At 55.1% G+C, this 16,854-nt stretch overlaps 6 protein-coding genes across 6 annotated transcripts; all 6 read left to right on the top strand.

The window, feature by feature from the left end:
* Positions 1 to 670: 670 nt before the first annotated feature.
* Positions 671 to 2,178, top strand: POSPLADRAFT_1178769 (hypothetical protein; the record flags this gene model as incomplete). The annotated part of the gene is made up of 6 exons (XM_024488616.1): positions 671 to 776; positions 837 to 1,015; positions 1,069 to 1,401; positions 1,454 to 1,547; positions 1,599 to 1,655; positions 1,708 to 2,178. The coding sequence occupies 6 exons, from the start codon at positions 671 to 673 to the stop codon at positions 1,998 to 2,000; spliced, it is 1,062 nt and encodes a 353-aa protein (XP_024341918.1). The 3' UTR covers positions 2,001 to 2,178.
* Positions 2,179 to 2,303: 125 nt separating this feature from the next.
* POSPLADRAFT_1178767 (hypothetical protein) lies at positions 2,304 to 4,553 on the top strand. The gene is made up of 11 exons (XM_024488615.1): positions 2,304 to 2,559; positions 2,616 to 2,639; positions 2,699 to 2,788; positions 2,844 to 2,898; positions 2,958 to 3,284; positions 3,341 to 3,401; positions 3,453 to 3,725; positions 3,787 to 3,875; positions 3,933 to 3,991; positions 4,056 to 4,114; positions 4,173 to 4,553. Exons 1-11 carry the CDS (start codon positions 2,355 to 2,357, stop codon positions 4,524 to 4,526), a joined length of 1,596 nt encoding a protein of 531 aa, XP_024341917.1. The 5' UTR covers positions 2,304 to 2,354; the 3' UTR covers positions 4,527 to 4,553.
* Positions 4,554 to 4,920: 367 nt separating this feature from the next.
* On the top strand, positions 4,921 to 6,994 carry POSPLADRAFT_1053897 (hypothetical protein; the record flags this gene model as incomplete). Its single annotated transcript, XM_024480459.1, has 10 exons — positions 4,921 to 5,104; positions 5,163 to 5,276; positions 5,327 to 5,381; positions 5,431 to 5,818; positions 5,880 to 5,893; positions 5,948 to 6,301; positions 6,358 to 6,416; positions 6,474 to 6,517; positions 6,578 to 6,653; positions 6,705 to 6,994. The coding sequence occupies 10 exons, from the start codon at positions 4,921 to 4,923 to the stop codon at positions 6,992 to 6,994; spliced, it is 1,578 nt and encodes a 525-aa protein (XP_024341916.1).
* A 1,030-nt stretch (positions 6,995 to 8,024) lies between these two features.
* On the top strand, positions 8,025 to 8,618 carry POSPLADRAFT_1116826 (hypothetical protein; the record flags this gene model as incomplete). The annotated part of the gene is made up of 1 exon (XM_024483476.1): positions 8,025 to 8,618. A coding segment is annotated over one exon (594 nt), but the record flags the coding sequence as incomplete, so codon positions are not given.
* Positions 8,619 to 8,698: 80 nt separating this feature from the next.
* Positions 8,699 to 13,032, top strand: POSPLADRAFT_1134476 (hypothetical protein; the record flags this gene model as incomplete). The annotated part of the gene is made up of 7 exons (XM_024484483.1): positions 8,699 to 9,050; positions 9,246 to 9,550; positions 10,104 to 10,168; positions 10,222 to 10,368; positions 10,424 to 10,625; positions 11,709 to 12,849; positions 12,965 to 13,032. Coding segments are annotated over 7 exons (2,280 nt in total), but the record flags the coding sequence as incomplete, so codon positions are not given.
* A 1,707-nt stretch (positions 13,033 to 14,739) lies between these two features.
* Positions 14,740 to 15,040, top strand: POSPLADRAFT_1135036 (hypothetical protein; the record flags this gene model as incomplete). Its single annotated transcript, XM_024484537.1, has 2 exons — positions 14,740 to 14,802; positions 14,894 to 15,040. Coding segments are annotated over 2 exons (210 nt in total), but the record flags the coding sequence as incomplete, so codon positions are not given.
* Positions 15,041 to 16,854: the final 1,814 nt, after the last annotated feature.

The raw sequence follows: 16,854 nt of genomic DNA, 5'->3' as shown, positions 1-16,854 counted from the left end.
TCGGCACATATGGAGCATACTCGTAATGTGCAGGGGCTGGCTGTTCATAACTTGGCAGCAAAGCGACCATAGAAACTGGTCTGGAGACTGACGCGTTGGGCAATGGCGCGCGTCGAGTGGGAGAAGGCTCAGAGCCAAGACTTTCGGTGCGATGATGGAAGACAGGGGCGTCATTTGCATGACCGTTCGCATGACCGTTCGCATGACCGTTCGCATGCCCATTCCCGACATGGCCTACGACGCTGGATGGTCGAGGTTGGGGGGAGGAGCCATTGGAGCCAGACTGGTTGGAGGAGTTCCGCCCATGTCTCTTTGACTGCGCATACAGCGACTTTTCAATAAACGTACAGAGAGAACATGTACCGGCACACCTTGTAAGCCTGGTAGGGGACGTAAGGAGTGTTCATGGTGGTATCTGGAGACATTCACGCTGTCATGACAAGGTCGTTACGATGATGAGCACCGCCGTGACAAGACGTCCGGGCTGTGAACCTGCCCGTACGAATATCAGTACGAATTTGTCACTTCAGATGCGTGATGTACGCACGAAGACGCTCACCGCTGCGCGAGGGCTGGATAGAGCTGCGCGGCAGGAGCGAAAGCTCGGTGGCTCTCAAGCTGCCACGGGCGCCCGGCAGTCTCACGCACCCGGCCCACCTTTCCTCCAGCCATGTCTGCACCCACTGGCATTGCTGCCTCCCAGGAGCTCTCGGCCGCATTCTCAGATGTCATCGAGTCCAAGGATACCAGGTTTCTCAAAGTATCCATCCGCAATGGTCCTGCATAGTCCAGTCTTTGCGCCCATGCCCGCAGCTCATGTTCTCGCCATGCATCAGAATCCCTTGTTCCCGACGGGACCTTCCCTTCATCTGGAACTTTGGAGGAGGATCTGAGCAAGATGCAAAGTATACTAGAAGACAATGTTCCCGCCTATGTCCTTGCCAGGCTCGATGATCCTCCGTCTGAGTGGCTGGTAGTCTACTATGTCCCGGACACCGCGAAAGTCAGAGATAAGGTACGCGCCGCGATCGGGTAACACTGCAATGACGAGTTCATGCAAATGTCCAGATGCTGTACGCCGCTACGCGGAATACTCTGACTAAATCGCTCGGTTCAGCACACTTCACGGATAGCATCTTTGCAACTAGCAAGGATGACGTGACTGCCGAATCGTATGCCAGGCACAAGCAGCATTTGGCCGCCCCAAAGCCCATGAGCGCCAGGGAGAAGGAGATGGCAGCAGTCAAAGCGGCTGAACGTCAAGCCGGAGGTAGCCAATATGAAGGAAGCAGAGCAAGGCAGAATCATGTAGGACAAGGCGTTGGCCTCAAGTGGACTGAGGATGTAGAGAATGCTGTCCAAGAATTAGGAAACGGCGAAGGCAGCGCTATCGTCGTTCTGGTCAGTAAACTGCGAAAATTCATTGCACCGGGATATTCACCTGCGCGTACAGAGTATCGATTCGTCTTCGGAGACGTTGCTGTTGTCCTCGGTGGTTGAATGCAGCGTGGAGGCACTAGGTGCTTCCCTTCCTGTCTCCGAACCTTGTACGTTAACTTCCTGGGCTACACTCGGGATCTATGTTGACCATCACACAGCCTATGCATTCTTTGCATGGTCTCAAAGTGTTACCGGTCGTCCCAAGCGAGAAATCAGTGCGTCTATCTATATATCGTGCCGCTACTCGTGATTCTTACATTATAAAAGTCTTCATCTATTCATGTCCCTCATCCTCTCCCATCAAGCATCGCATGCTGTACTCCTCTGGGGCTTCCTCTGTCTTGCAATCTGCTAAAGGGATACTGTCATTGTCTCCGGGCTCGTCGGCGCTAGCAGCCCGTAGGATCGAGACGTCCGATCCTGCAGAGTTGACAGAGGAATACTTGATAGCAGAACTTGGGCTGGATCCCGCTGCCGCTGCTGCAAGCTCGATTTCAACTACTCTCGATGGCGAGAAAAAAGCGTTTGCCCGACCGAAGGGTCCCGGCAGGAAGCGGTGACACAGATGAGGCCGTCGGATACCCTGACGCCCGTTTGCCGTAGGATCTTGTTACATAGTTATCAACTGACGGTCGGTCTTGTAAGTGGGTTACAACGTCGTGTAGTCCAGCTACCTATATCGAGTACTTTCATGTCACCGGAATTTGACTACACCAATGCCGACGCCACCGTCCAGAAGTAGTCGCCTTTTTTAGCATGTTTTTTTTGTCACATGCACCTCCAGACACGAGAGGCGGTCATCACTGTCGGCCACCGCAATGGCGGTAGCTTCAAGTGCTTATCCATCGGAGACGCGCTGTCCACTATATAGGAAGGTTCGGGACTGGCCAAACTGGCTATAACCCTTGCAAAAGATGCTGGCAGCAAGGACATCGTGCTCGTCACGGCTGACTGCGCCCTTGCGGACGCGTTTGGCGCCGTATGCTGTGGTTGTACGGCTGCACGTCAGACAGTACAGCACACCGACTGACCTGCCCGTACCCAACAAGACGAAGGTATGGGATTCAGTCGATGAGGCGGTCAAAGACGTGAAGAGCGGAGATGTCCTCTTGAGTGGTGGTGAGCCCCTAAGTAATCCTACCCCCCGCAAAGGCATTGATGTGCTGCTGGTATAGGCTTTGGACTATGCGGTACACCAGGTGGGACATTCGAAGTGTTGTGAAGCCCAGTCCGGTCGACTGAATACGACTGTCAACAGACACGCTGATCGAGGCGTTGGCGAAGAGAAAGGATGTCACGAAGTTGACCGCCGTCTCAAACAACGCGGGGTCGGGAGAGCTTGGGCTCGGTCAGCGATAGCTTGCTAGGCCAGATGAACCGAAACTGAAGAAATTACGCTGCAGGGAAGCTGCTCCATAATGGCCAGATTGACAAAATAATGGCCTCTTACATCGGAGGGTATGTATGCGCAAAAATACAAAGGTGACTGAGGCGAATGAAACATTTCCCTTCCGCAGAAACAAGTACTTTGAATCCCTTTACCTTAATGGCAAAATCTCCCTGGAGCTCATTCCGCAGGGCTCGCTTGTTGGCCGCTTAAATGCGCATGCTGCAGGCATTCCTATGTTCTTTACGCCCACGGGTGCGTCAACGGCAGTAGAGGACGGGTCGATACCTATCCGATACAAGGAGGGTGGCATGTCGCAAGGCGTCGCGATTCCGGGAAACAAGAAGGAAGGGCGACTTATCAACGGACGACGTTATATCCTCGAGCCAGCAATAGCCGGAGATGTTGCACTCATCAGGGCGTGGAAGGTGGACGAGGTCGGAAATTGTGTCTTCAGGTGTGTACATGCAGTAGGGAGTTCTGTTCGGAAAGATGCCTTACTTCCAATACTAGATATACGGCAAACAACTTTTCGGCCACGATGGCAAGGAACGCCAAGCTCACCATTGTTGAGGTAATCATCCTGTCTGTTGCGCAGCAGTCGTATCCTCTCTGACAGACGTAGGCGGAGAACATCGTACCTATTGGCTCCATCTCGCCAAACGCAGTTCACGTTCCTAGCATCTATATTGATCGCATCGTGAAGGCCTCTGCAGCCAAGCACATCGAAATCGAGACGCTGGCTTCGACTTCGGAATCAGAAGACTCCAAACCGCTGACTGCAGAGAAGAAGGCTGCTCAAGAACAAAGACATCGCATCGCTCGACGGGCGGCGAAAGAGATCAAGGATGGTTTCCACGTCAATTTGGGCATCGGGATGCCGACTCTTGTACCGGAGGTGCGTGAACGGACAGCCGCCATCGGCCAGGTGACTTATGTGCTCGCTTCCTATTATGCAGTTTCTGGAACCCGGCGTGCGGGTGTGGCTTCAGAGCGAGAATGGTATTCTTGGCATGGGACCTTATCCGACGAGGGAACAGCTGGATGCGTGTGTTTCCACGTCCCTGTTGGTTCCCTACATGTGTGCTCAAATTAGGTTCTGCAGAGACATTATCAACGCCGGCAAAGAGACTGTCACATTACTCCCTGGGGCAGCTGTGTTCGGTACGTTATTGAGTCGTTAACCTGCGGTGTTTGAGCGGTAAAAGCTAACGGCGTGCAACATCAGATTCGAACGAGTCGTTCTCCATGATCAGAGGGGGGCACATTGATGTGGCTATTCTCGGGGTGAGTTGTCTTTTATAGTGCAGACAGTGTGGGAGAAGAAGCCGACGCGGTATTCCAGGCTATGCAGGTATCGCAGGCAGGTGACATTGCCAACTTCATGATCCCGGGAAAGATGGTCAAGGGTATCGGAGGTGCAATGGACCTTGTCTCTAACCCCGACAAAACCAAGGTTATCGCCGTCATGGAACACTGCGCCAGGGACGGCAGCCCGAAAATCCTGAAACAATGCGCGCTGCCGCTGACAGGGGCGAGGGCCGTGAGCGTGATCATCACCGAGCTGGCGGTGTTCGCCGTGGACCGCCACGTGGGTGAGCTTGAACTGACCGAGCTGGCGGAGGGCGTGACGCTGGATGAGGTGAAGGCGAAGACGGGCTGTGACTTCAAGGTCTCCAGCCGGCTTGGAGCCATGTGACCACCAATGGCTGCTGTTCGATACGGTGAATTAATATACGGTGTTCTTGTTCAAGTAGACTTGCCCAGACGTACCCCATGGGGCCCCGAGTGTCGAAGTGGGCGTCGAGAACCCAGAAGGGAGAGCGTCGGACTACATCGGTGCTAGCGCCGTGCCTATCGGCCCAATGTGGGCTTTGCGACTGGCTAAACGCCCAGAAGAGGGCGTCGCTTGAACAATTACGATCATCGAATCGACGGTATGGCAGGAAATCCACCGGCCCAGAATGCTATCCTTGCCGGTGCCTGCTTGCCCGGTCCACCGCTCGTGTCCTATATAAAACTCAACCCCGCATTACACATCTTCTCCTCACCGTCCTCCGTCCCGCTCCATCCGCTCTTGGACCGCTGTCGCGATGTGGGCACTCAGGCCTCGCGCCCCTGCACTCCGTAGCCTCCGCAATACCGTGGTTGTCTCAGCCCGTATTCGGTACTACAGCGTCGTCACAGATGCACCAATACCCAAGAAGACCAAAATCTGGCCGTCCGCGGAGGAGGCTATAAAGGATGTCAAGAGCGGTGACACCGTCCTCTGTGGAGGTGCGCTTTCTCTCTCTTCCCCCACCAAACACTGCACCTGGCTTACACGCTGGCACAGGCTTCGGTCTCTGCGGTATCCCAGAAACGCTTATCGAGGCTTTGTCACGGCGCAAGGATGTCCAGGGCATCACCGCCGTCTCAAACAACGCCGGCGCAAAGGATCTCGGTCTCGGTACGTTCAGTGCGGCGATAGAGCGGGTAGCGTGGCTTACAGCGACGCAGTGAGGCTCGTTCAGTCGGGGCAGCTTGACAAGCTGATGATCTCATATCTGGGAGGGTACGTAAATGTCGTCTTCTATTGATGCGGTCAATTAACCTTGCCGCAGCAACAAATTCCTCGAGTCGAAGTACCTGGAGGGCGAGGTCGGAATTGAGCTTGTCCCCCAGGGTACGCTCGTCGCTCGTCTGAAGGCGTACGCATCGGGCTACCCCGCCATCCTCACACCTACCGGTGCATCGACTGCGGTTGAGCGTGGTGACATCCCTATTCGCTACAATGCCGGTGGCATGAAGAACGGTGTTGCCGTGCCGGGCAACAAGAAGCAGACAATGGAATTTGACGGACGAAAATACGTGGTGGAACCTGCCATTGCTGGGGATGTTGCATTCGTGCACGCATGGAAAGCGGACGAAGTCGGTAATTTGGTCTTCCGGTATACTGCGAACAACTACAACGCGGTCATGGCTCGCAACGCTAAGTTGACAATCGTTGAGGTATGTCTTGTGAGCCAGCTGGGATTAGTCAATGCTGATTTGTCACATTTGTCCTGCCAAGGCGGAGGAGATTGTGTACGTACGCGATTTTATATCTCAGTGTTCCTGTTTTAACACTTTTTGTTGCAGTCCTGTTGGCAGCCTCTCCCCCAATGCTATTCACATCCCTGGCATCTACGTCGACCGCATCGTTAAGGCTACTATACCCAAGGCGATCGAGGTTTTGGCTCTTGCTAAGAACAAGGAGGAACAGACCGCCACTACCTCGCCTGGTGCTAGCCAAGACAAGGCCGCACACGACTGGCGACACAAGATTGCAAAAAGGGCAGCGAAGGAAATTCACGATGGCTTCTACGTAAACCTCGGTGTCGGTGTCCCGACGCTTGTCCCCGAGCACTTGGACGCCGATATTTCGGTCTGGGTTGAGAGTGAGAACGGTATCCTTGGTATGGGCCCCTACCCAACGGAAGACCAAGTCGACGCGTAAGCTTTTACCGTGCATTGTATCCTCCATCCACCTTGCTGAGTCGACTCCCTAGTGACATCATTAACGCTGGCAAGGAGACGGCGACGCTGCTCCCCGGCGCATCGTGTTTCGGTGCGTAACGCTCCGGAGTTGTGAGTTCGTAATGGCTGATATATTCCCGGTGTGCAGACTCCATCGAATCGTTTGACATGATCCGCGGCGGACACATGGATGTGACATGTCTCGGTGTTAGTGGGATTTGCTTGACTGATATGGAATGGTTGCTGAGGTAGAAACGCACCCAGGCAATGCAAGTTTCCCAGGCCGGTGATATTGCGAACTTTATGATCCCTGGCAAGCTGGTCAAGGGTAGGTGCTGCGTCCTGATCCCAGATGCATGACTGAATGCTGTGCTTCCAGGTATCGGTGGTGCAATGGACCTCGTCTCGAACCCCGACAAGACCAAGGTCATTGCGCTTCTGCAGCACTGCTCGAAGGACGGCACGCCCAAGATTGTCAAGGAGTGCTCGCTGCCCATCACAGGAGCGGGGGCTGTCAGCATGATTATCACGGATTTGGCCGTGTTCAACGTGGATCGCAAGGCGGGCGAGCTTGAGCTGATCGACTTGGCAGAGGGTGTCACGCTCGAGGAACTCAAGGCTAAGACGGCCTGTGACTTCAAGGTGTCGCCGAATCTCGGCCGCATGTAAAGTATTTCTAGTGTAGCATTAGTAGTATTCCATATTCTCGGACACATGCACGCTGCGAGAAGGACTGTACTAAGAAGAATGAGATAGGAAGGCGAAACCGATGCTGCTGCGTTGCATGTGACTCGAGAGCGCTTTCACATGGCGGCGTTTGGTCGTCGGTGTGCGTGCCACTGCCAAGGGTTCGCGCCTGCAGTTACTCAAACCGGTTGAGCTCGCCCGCCATTGACAACCTGCCTTCTCCCCGCCGTTGCCTCCCTCCCGGACTTGCAACTCCCGCCGCAACCCGCACATCGAAGTTCCCGGATAAGCTGGTCAACCACCCTTTCGGCGCTCCGCGAGGTTCTCATTCGCACTGCCGGCTACGGCTCTTCTGGCTCCACCAGCATCAACTCGAACAGACGGCCCGCGCTCTCCTACTCTCCCTCGTTACGCACGACCGCCTCAGCCTCCGACGAGCTGGCAGACCTACCCCCACATCATGAGCTGGTTAACAAGTCTTTTCTCGTCGTCGAAGACTACCGTGAGCTCCCGCAAAGCCATGTCCTCCACCCATGAGGCCTTCAGCCTCCCCACCTCGTCACCCGGCGTTCATCCGCATCCTGACGCATTCAACCCGGATACCTTGACCTCACCGACAAGCAGCGGCTCGTACTCGTACCCACCCCCAGCAGGCGGAGCCTATGACTATGTGCCGTACGTCTGTCCGAATTCTTGTCAGGCCCTGCAGTGCAGACGACCCGTTAACCACCCTCTGTGATGCAGTGCCAGCACGCGTTCAAGACAGTCCACAATACTTCCGCTCCATTCAAGCTCGGCACTCCCTCCGCTCCCCTCATACCCACCTCTGTCGCACACATGGGAACGCCTACAGAGATGGCTTGCTAAAGAGTACCCCGAGCTCGGCGACACTCTCAATTACGGCATCCTACCCCAGGATCTCGCGCAGGTCGAAATGTCAATGGGCCTCGTGCTTCCCCAAGCTGTTCGCGATTCTTATCTGTGCGTCGATGGCCAAGAAGCAGAATCCGCAGCTGGTTGCTCGGAGGGCTTGTTCTTTGGTCTCACGCTGCTGCCTCTCGAGGACGTGCTGGAGGAGTGGAGGTTCTGGCGGGAGGTGGACGGCGACCCGACGACTGGCGCTAATCCGCGTTTGCGCGAGGTGATGCAGTCGATCCCTACCGGATGGGTGCGGCGGGAGTACTCGTGTCGCGGATGGATACCATTAGTCGCCGACAAGGCGGGCAACTATCTGGGGGTCGACATGAATCCTGCGGATGGCGGCTCGGTAGGTCAGGTCATCGTGTTCGGCCGGGATTTTGACACAAAGGTCGTCATGTGGCGGGGCGACGGGCCCGCCGGCTGGGGCAAGTGGTTTTCGAGTTTCGTGGACGACCTCGAGAATGGTGAGGGATATGAACTTGGGGCAACGAACGATGGGAGTGACGACAGTGAGGACTCCGTGGGTTACCAAGATTATTTCTTCGACGGCGTCGGGAGCGGTCAAGGTGACAGCGGCGGTGATTCCGGAACGGGCGGTCTCCGAATGTCTGGCGAGTACAAGGGGTGGAACGTGTTGGAGGCGTGGGCGGATCGCAGCGTTCGGAGATGGCAGGAAGCCGGCCTGCACACAGACGAATCGTATCCTCCCTGGGAGAAGGGCAAGGTGCGGCAACAGACAACTAAATATCAGGATATCCAATAACAATTTCTTCGCAGGTACCGGAGAAGGTCTCACTAGATCGCCTACAAACTGGTTCTGGAGCGGAAGTACCGATCCCAGTGTTCTCCGAGGCCGGGGAGGAGACATCCGCTCTGGCTGCGGCTCCCTTAGGCAACGTGACCAACAAGACACATAAGAGCAACTCAAGCTCGCGCCCAACATTGCCAACTATTTCCGTGAGCAAGCCACCAGCACCATTACCTCTATCCCTTCCGACACCGGAACCTCTCGAATCACCTACATCTGAGATGCGACCATCTGCCGATGATGACATAGAAGCGAACGGCGACATGGTGATGCGCGAGATCGATCTCGGACATCGGCGGATATCTGCAGGTCAATTTTCGCAGTCGCCTTCGAGTTCAGCAGGGACAGCTCGTGCTCTGTCTCCTCCTCATAGGACCCTGACTGAATCGCCAGAGGAAATACACGCATTTTCGTCAACTCCAGGATCGTCGCAGACCCCTGATCTTCTTGCTTCTCCCGAAGAATTGGTATCACCCCCACTCCCAGAACTAACACACACGCTAGGAAATGATGATGAACCGCCGGCGAAGGATGAGGATGACTCCCCAGTGCTTATACACGCAGACGATGCCCCCCTGCCTGACACCCCCATACGCCTTGTCGGTGGCGGTGGTACGTCTGGAACCGTTGACGAGTCGTTGCAGAATGAGGGGGTACTCGTAGAGGAGCCAGAGTCTGTCGAGCTGTCCCCTGTTCGCTCAAATGACACCGCGGTAACAGCGGTCGCCCACGGGAAAAAGAAGAGCATATCTTCAAGTCTGAAGAACTTTGGGCAACTTGGTGGTGGCAAGCGGAGCTCTGTCTCGTCGGTGAAGGGAGTTGTTTGACGACGCATACCTGATGTACCGAGTGTGGACCTTCAGATTTGTTGCTCTGGGCTTTGCATCCCTTCATCCTATTGACATTCTCCTGTATAGTCGCACAGTTTTTTATACCCTTAGGCACCGTTTAGTGACAGATGATTGTCTTATGCCTTTGCAGTGGACTGATATACAGTATTATCGTAGTCAACCGGAAGCGAACGGCGTGCCTGAGTACTTTGCCCCTTGCTCATTGATCTTACTGAGTTGCCTATTTTGGAGCGGACATTTATTCGGCAAATTCCGATCATGGCTCGACTTGGCGCTTAGCACTTGCTTTAGGACGCCGACCATCTCCTTGCATTGTCCTTCCGCTTATTGGAGTGCGCCTGGGGGCCGTCGCTGCTGGACCGTCGACATATTTTGATATTCACTGCTGTTGCTTTGACCCTAAGGGCGCGTTCCTGACTTCCTCGTCGCATTCGCGCTATAGACCTCTCGCCACTCAATACAGCCACAAACTCAAACTCAGTAGCTGCATCCTCGACTTTCTCTCATTCAGCTGGGAAGGTGGATTATGTCACAATCAGTGGAAACTCTCCTCGAGGAACGCTTGCTGCAGTTGCAGTGAGTCTTGGCTATCACACAGTCTCGGTTACCTCATGACGCCCTGTAATTAGACAAATATCGGAACGGAGGACCTCACTCCTCCAGGAAATGTACCATCTGATCCACAAACGCGAGAATTTTGGATCTTCTTTGAGCTTTGAGCTGAAGGACGGCGAGCAAATGCAATCGTTCCTCGACAGGTTTGACCTAGAGAAACAGTGAGTGTGCCACTTGCCGGCCTACGTCGTTCGCGCATACCTACACGCCCTTCAGTCCGGAAACTGGGCATATTTCCAATATGCCTGTATCAGAACTCCTAGGCGATGAACTTGACACAGAAATGTCAGAGTCGGTAGACACCAGTCCGCCGAGTGTCAAGATTGAGTCCCCCATCACAGAACCTCCTACCCCTCCTGAGAGGTTATCGCAAGATATTCTCCCGCTTCCCGAAGAAATGGATACAGGAGAGATGGAGGTCGTCGAGACCCAACAGACTGGAGAGTCTGGCGCAGAAGAGCCTGCTTCCGATGATGTGCTACTCTTGAAGTCGACTCCGCAAGTTGGCATGAAACGCAAGCGATCCCCGTCTGATGATGACGAATCTCCCGACGAGCTTGACCTCCTTGCCACCTCCCGAGCGACATCTCGTCATGTCTCTTCGCTGTCGAGGTCACGGTCTCGCACAACAGCGTCTCGTCTTCCTTCTGAGATACCGTACGGATCCCCTTTGCCGCAAATCGAGCCACAGCTCTCTTCACCTCAGATTGAGAGCGAACTTATAGCCGATGATCTCGTGGAGTACGAAGTAACAAAAGAAGAACCGACTGACGAGGAGCTGGATGTCAGTGAAGACGACGTCTCTCATATCTTACAGCCTTCTGCTTCTTCAGCGACAGATACTATCTTTCCCTCTGTTACCCTTCCGAGCCGAGCTCGTCCAGTATATGTCATGTCCGCACCCGAACCTTCTGCCCCTCTGGAATTCATATTCGACGGGCTCGAGGAACCCGATGAGTCTATGGCAGTAGACAAGCCTGCAAGCCCTGCCATCCCATCCCATCTCACTCCGGAGTACACGCTACCGCCCCTCAAGCTCCTCCCACTTGAGTTTAACCGCAAGTCCAAATCATCACGACAAAGGAAACGCGACAAAGAGAAGGAGAAGAACGGAGACAGGGGCGACTATAGGAGAGACGATTGGGCACCCCTCGGGTACAATAGGTGGGGTGCTGCCGTGCGCGCAAATCCAATATGGGTCAAGCTCGCCAAAGCTACGAAATGCATCACCACAAATGACTGGAATGTGCGTCGCATACGCGAACTGTACTGTGTATTGCTAAAAGACGTATTCAGGTCGGTATAACGGAATTGAGATTCTTACGCACTGTAGAACGCGTCGAGAAGCTCAAGGAGGATAACGCCTGGAGCTTTCGGCAGCCTAAAAAGCAGAGAGGCGTCGGATATCTATCAAAGTCGCATTGGGATTATCTCATGGATGAGATGGTGAAGATTCATTTATGCCTTGAATGTGACGACATCGCGGCTGATTTACCTGCAGAAGTGGATGCGCATCGATTTCCGCGAAGAACGAAGATGGAAAGTAGCCTTGGCATTTGGTCTTGCACAATCCGTAATGGCGTGGCACGAAGCCGGTACACTTGAGGAAAGGGTGCGCCGCGGAATTTGTGTGCTATGGAAGCGACCCCAACCAGAGCAGGACGACACGGCAGCAGATCGTGCAGATCAGGATGCAGTGGAAATTCCGGACATGGATGATGAGACTGGTCCTGACTCAAGGGACACCAACACGCCTGCGAACGATTATGGGTCGGATGATGACAGCGACGACGAGCAAGAGAAGGAGCAAGAACAAGACCGCAGAGACGTCTTCGACGCACTAGCGCCTGGTACATTGCTCGCAGAAGCGCTGGCGGACAAGGAGGCGAAAGTCGACGGATCTGGCTCCGATCACGTCCAGTTCAAGACAGAGGACGTGGAGGATACGTCGGGCTTACGCAACACGCTTGACGAGCGCGCTGATGCCATGGATGTTGATTCAAAGCCCGCCATTGAGGACAACGTCGAACGCGATTCAGGAACAAAAGCTCTGGAGAATGAAGATCCCACGGCTACTGCCCTTAAAGACAGCTCCTCTGACCCTGTTCTTACGCACCATAGCACTGACACGCAAGCGTCGCATTCTAGTGGCAAAGCTCGATCGAAAGCTAAATCTACTGCGTATGCTCCTCTGCGTGAGGAGATCATCTATTCTGCCGTCGACAAGCTGTTCATCGACTGCGACGAGCTCGATCTTGCGAAGGGGATGTCTGAGCTCTCCACTGACGACTATCTGCAGTCTCTTCCACCGCCCCCTGATCTTACTTCCATTTTCCCCGATTTGACACCCTTCGGTCTTCCCGAACCGGTAACAAGTGGGCCTTCGCCCTCAGGAGGTAACGAAGGTCGCAGGAAGTCAGACAAGAGAACAGACAAGGACGACCCTAACAGACGAGTAGAGGAGACGGCGTACAACAAGCTCTACCCCATGAGTGACTTCATGCACACGAAGCCCACTCTCTTGGGAGCTCTACACCCGTCAAAGCATTGGCATGACGGCGAGTGGGATAACGTTGAGGATGCCGTTATCGCAACAGAGTTCGATTCGCCTTCCCCTAGAGTCATCGAGGAAAGCTCTTGTAGTGAGTACATCCCTAAAGATCAGGACTACTCAATTTCTCAACTTTATCCAGGCCTTTTCGACGGCAACAAATCGAATTCTCCTGGACTCCCTATTCTGTTACTCCCTGGCATCAGGAAGGACCCGCGGAGCAGCAAACGCGCGCCTGAACCTGTATGGAACCCGACTGATGATGCAATCTTGAAGTGCCTCGTAGAAAAGTATCCAGGCAATTGGATTCTGATCGCGGATGCCTTCAACTCCTCCAGAGTGACAATTTCGACGGACCGACGTAGCCCTGCAGAATGCTACGAGCGCTGGCTCGAGCTCTCTGGTCGATCTTCCGAAGCCCACTCGCAAGATGATGCTCGTTCGCATCCGGCTGCGCCCGCTACCCCGATGACAACACGGGGGACTAAGCGGACAGCAGCCATGGCTTCATCTGCAACTCCTGTTAGCACCACAGCCACAAACGTGACTGTGGAGTCGAAGAGGAAGCGACGACACGCGTTGCTGTACGAGGCAATGCGCAAGGCTATGAAGAAGAGGGAGGCAAACCTGAAGGCAAATGGTAATGTGCTTTACCGACCGTTTATTCGGAGCGTGATGTTAACTGAGGATATCACTGGCAGCAGCCCAACGCAAGCCAGCGACGATTGTCCACGATACACACGGCCAATACAGCAAACTGCCCAAGATGACTCCTCTGGAATTGAGTCGTGTGAAACACGAGAGGGAACAGGATGCGAAGCGTCGGATCGACATGGAGCACCGCCAGCAACGATCACAGTTAATTGTGAGTCTGCGAGCATTAACCACGCAACAGGGCTGATTCGCCTCCATTTAGCAACAACAGAGCCAACTGGTCCAGGCACAACAACCACAGCAACCACAGCAATTGCCGCAAGCACAAGCTGCCCAAGTGCAGAATGGCCCGAGGCCTCCCAACCCCAATCACGTAGCGCAGATTCGCAGCCAGGTTGGCATCTCTCAGCAGCAGAGGGCATCGGCAACGCAACTTTCCATGGCCAACGTGCGTATATCGCCGTCGAATACCACGCAAAATGCTCAGGCAAACATACAGGCTCGGGCCATGCTCACGGCACAGGGCGTGCAACCGTCACCTCAGACTGCCCAAGCGCAGGCTCAGGCCCAACAAGCGCAGGCCCATGCACAAGCTGGTCCTTCGAGTGCCATGGCCGCAATTCCTGCCGTGTCCACTCACCTGTCGCCCCCGTATGCCGCTCGTGCCACCACCTCGTCCCCAGCCATACCCCAGCAATCGCCTCCCCTGCAACCCAGCGCGGCGTCCAACGTGCCAGGCTCAAGACCGCCGTCGACGCAGCCGCACGCGGGCATGGCACAGGGCCAGGCAGGACATATCAACATACCGCACACGGCGGCCGCGAATCTGGCATACTACCAAGTCCCTCAACACCTCCGCACGGCGGCGCAGCTGACGCCTGAACAGATACATAACTTGTTGCGGGTGCGTCAGGGCTCCTTCCTCCTGTCCCACACGTCCGATCGCTGATCTTTCTCGTCCAGAACGCCACAGCTAACAATCTCAACCCCCAGAATGGATCGTATTCGCAGTCTTAGCTCGTCCATGTAGTCGTTTTGTGTACCGATCGTGTATTTCTCTGTGTGCTATAGCAATTCCAAGTCCAGGTTCTCCATATGCATGTGATTTGTCTCCGACGCCAATGACGTCGTGACGTCGGTTTTGGCGCCTGTCGGCTCGGTCAAACCGTAAGCTAAAGCACGCCTCCATCCGACCACGTACTTCCATACCACTTGTCACCCTCCGGCCAACGAACTTGACACGATACCATGTCGTCGGGAAAGACCGCAGAAGTGAGCATCTTCAGCATTCTGTGCCCTTTGAAACCGTGCAAACGCCAACGGCTTTGGGCAGGACAGCACCTGGAAGGCAAAGGAGCAAGGCGAAGAGAACCAGTACATCCGTCAGAAGGTGTGCCCCAGCACGGCCTCCATGGCTTTCCATGGTTGGTTCGGTTCTGCTCGAGACATGTGTGTCTGATTGCGCGGCCTTGTTATCGTAGGAGCAGGCGCAGCTGGCCGCGCTCCGCGATCAAGCTCGAGCCTCAAAGACCGCTGCGGTGCCGCGCGAGGACAGGGACTACGAGGCCGGATTCGGCGGCCAGGAGGACCTGGAGGACCGCTACGCGACGACGAGCGGGGAGCACTAGCGGATGCCTATCGCGCGCGAGGCCTTCGACAGTCCTTGACCGGAGCTGTTCTACGTTTCTATGTACCAATATTGAGCCGTCTGCATGACATCCCTACTCTAATTGTCTGTCCCGTTGGCGGGAAGCGCATGAAAGCTAGTAGACATGTATTACGCAGCAGGGTACACTCCAGCGAAGGCTGCACTATGACGGAAACATATCTGAGGTTCCTTATGCTTCTTCCTAGGCGATATCAAGCAGCGATGAGCCGAACCTTTATCGGGGCTGCTGGTGTGGTGCGCGCGGCGGAGGCAATCGCAATCCCGAGAATGGTATGGTATAGCCTTAGTGTCCCGCAGTGGCTGGCACTGCGGCAGAGCCAGCCACGTCGGTTATAGACAACCTGTCATGAGCCTCTCACTTCGTATCGTGCGGGACAAGTAGAACCGTTGTACATTAGTGCGTTCCACGAGCGAACCGCAAGTTATCAGTAGGTACCCGATCCCGGCCGAGATACAGTGTAAATATGCATGCATTCTTATATGAAGGACACCCACCTACCGCGCAACAGCAACGAAGATGCTTTGCGTAGCCCTCGAAGCACACGGGCATCATCGCAATATAGAGGTGTATGTTTAGCTATAGCACGCCGCCGCCCGTCCGTGGTACGGCAGACGCGCGACAGGAATAGCACAATGACGACGGCCTGCAGGCTCGGCAGGGGGGGACCCTCGCCATGCCGCGGGGCGTTGCCATAAGTATTGCCCTTCGCGGACGATATCGCTATCGATAGCGCATCAGAATTCAGGATTCAGGATTCAGGACCCTCACCCGGGGCCCCCTGCAGCGCCCGCACACGTAGTGTGCGACCTGCACCGGCCGCAAACGTCCATCGCCGAATTTGCGATCGCATGCGGCGCGCTGGGCGATATGCGCCAGAGAAGCCGCGGATGCAGTTCGTACAGACGCACGGCTATTCCTAGCCTGGACGAGGACCCAGCGCGATGGTCAACGCGAAACACACGCTGGGGTGCTGGCACTCACTGCATTGGCGGACGGTGCCCCACAGCAAAGACAAAGATCGGGGGTCAATGGAACGCGGCATGTGCGGCCCATCAGGGTTTGAAGACATCGCACGGGGACCGCGGTAAGTGGTTGCACATGCCCGTGTGCCGATACCATATGGTTCGGCCTCACGCTTCCGGTGCCGTTGCAGGGAGAACCCGTCGTGACAGAAGAGTTCGGTGCGTGAACAACGACGGACAGGCAAGTAGTGATAGAATTTTAGCACGTCGGCCGCGCAAGGAGCTCTTCGGCTATCTGGACAGGCAGTCGGTGATAATGTTAGGACAGAGAACAGTGAAATGTAGCAGTGAGGATGCCTGCAAGACGGGAAGGCGAAGTGCATGGTTCTTGACCCGGAGCATGAACGGCCTTGGATGATGATGCAGTGGTGAGGACCTATTCTGGAGCTATTCGCGTGGGTGCAGTCGGCCAGCCGACATCGATGATGTTGATGTAGGTGCAGAGGACGGTTCTGAAGCAACTAGACACACGTCAATGTATGTTATATCAGGGGCGCTATTCTGGGCGGCAGCGGAGCCTTGCGCCTCAGCCGAAGGGCTGATGGTAAGTTGAAGTTCTGTCTGTTTTACCTCCGCTGGTGCCATGGGGACGCGGTGGCGCAGGCCACATGAGAACGCGTTGAAGGTTGAGCATTAAACTGGGCGAGGGACGATCAGCAAGGATACGGTAGAGCGTGGACGGGTCCCGGTTATGGGAAATGCGCGGCAACCCATGGCGAGGTGCCGCGAAAGTTAACTGTGGATGCCGCT

Source organism: Postia placenta, assembly GCF_002117355.1.
Source record: "Postia placenta MAD-698-R-SB12 unplaced genomic scaffold POSPLAscaffold_3, whole genome shotgun sequence".
In the NCBI taxonomy this organism is placed as follows: domain Eukaryota; kingdom Fungi; phylum Basidiomycota; class Agaricomycetes; order Polyporales; family Adustoporiaceae; genus Rhodonia; species Rhodonia placenta.
This window is presented reverse-complemented; position numbering and strand designations above follow the sequence as displayed.

Bases quoted from the DNA above. Each gene is read 5' to 3' on its own strand.
- POSPLADRAFT_1178767 (XM_024488615.1), top strand. From the start codon at position 2,355: ATGCTGGCAGCAAGGACATCGTGCTCGTCACGGCTGACTGCGCCCTTG. The intron at 2,899-2,957 runs GTATGTATGCGC...TCCCTTCCGCAG, and splicing joins ATGGCCTCTTACATCGGAGG to AAACAAGTACTTTGAATCCC. The intron at 3,992-4,055 runs GTACGTTATTGA...GTGCAACATCAG, and splicing joins CCCTGGGGCAGCTGTGTTCG to ATTCGAACGAGTCGTTCTCC.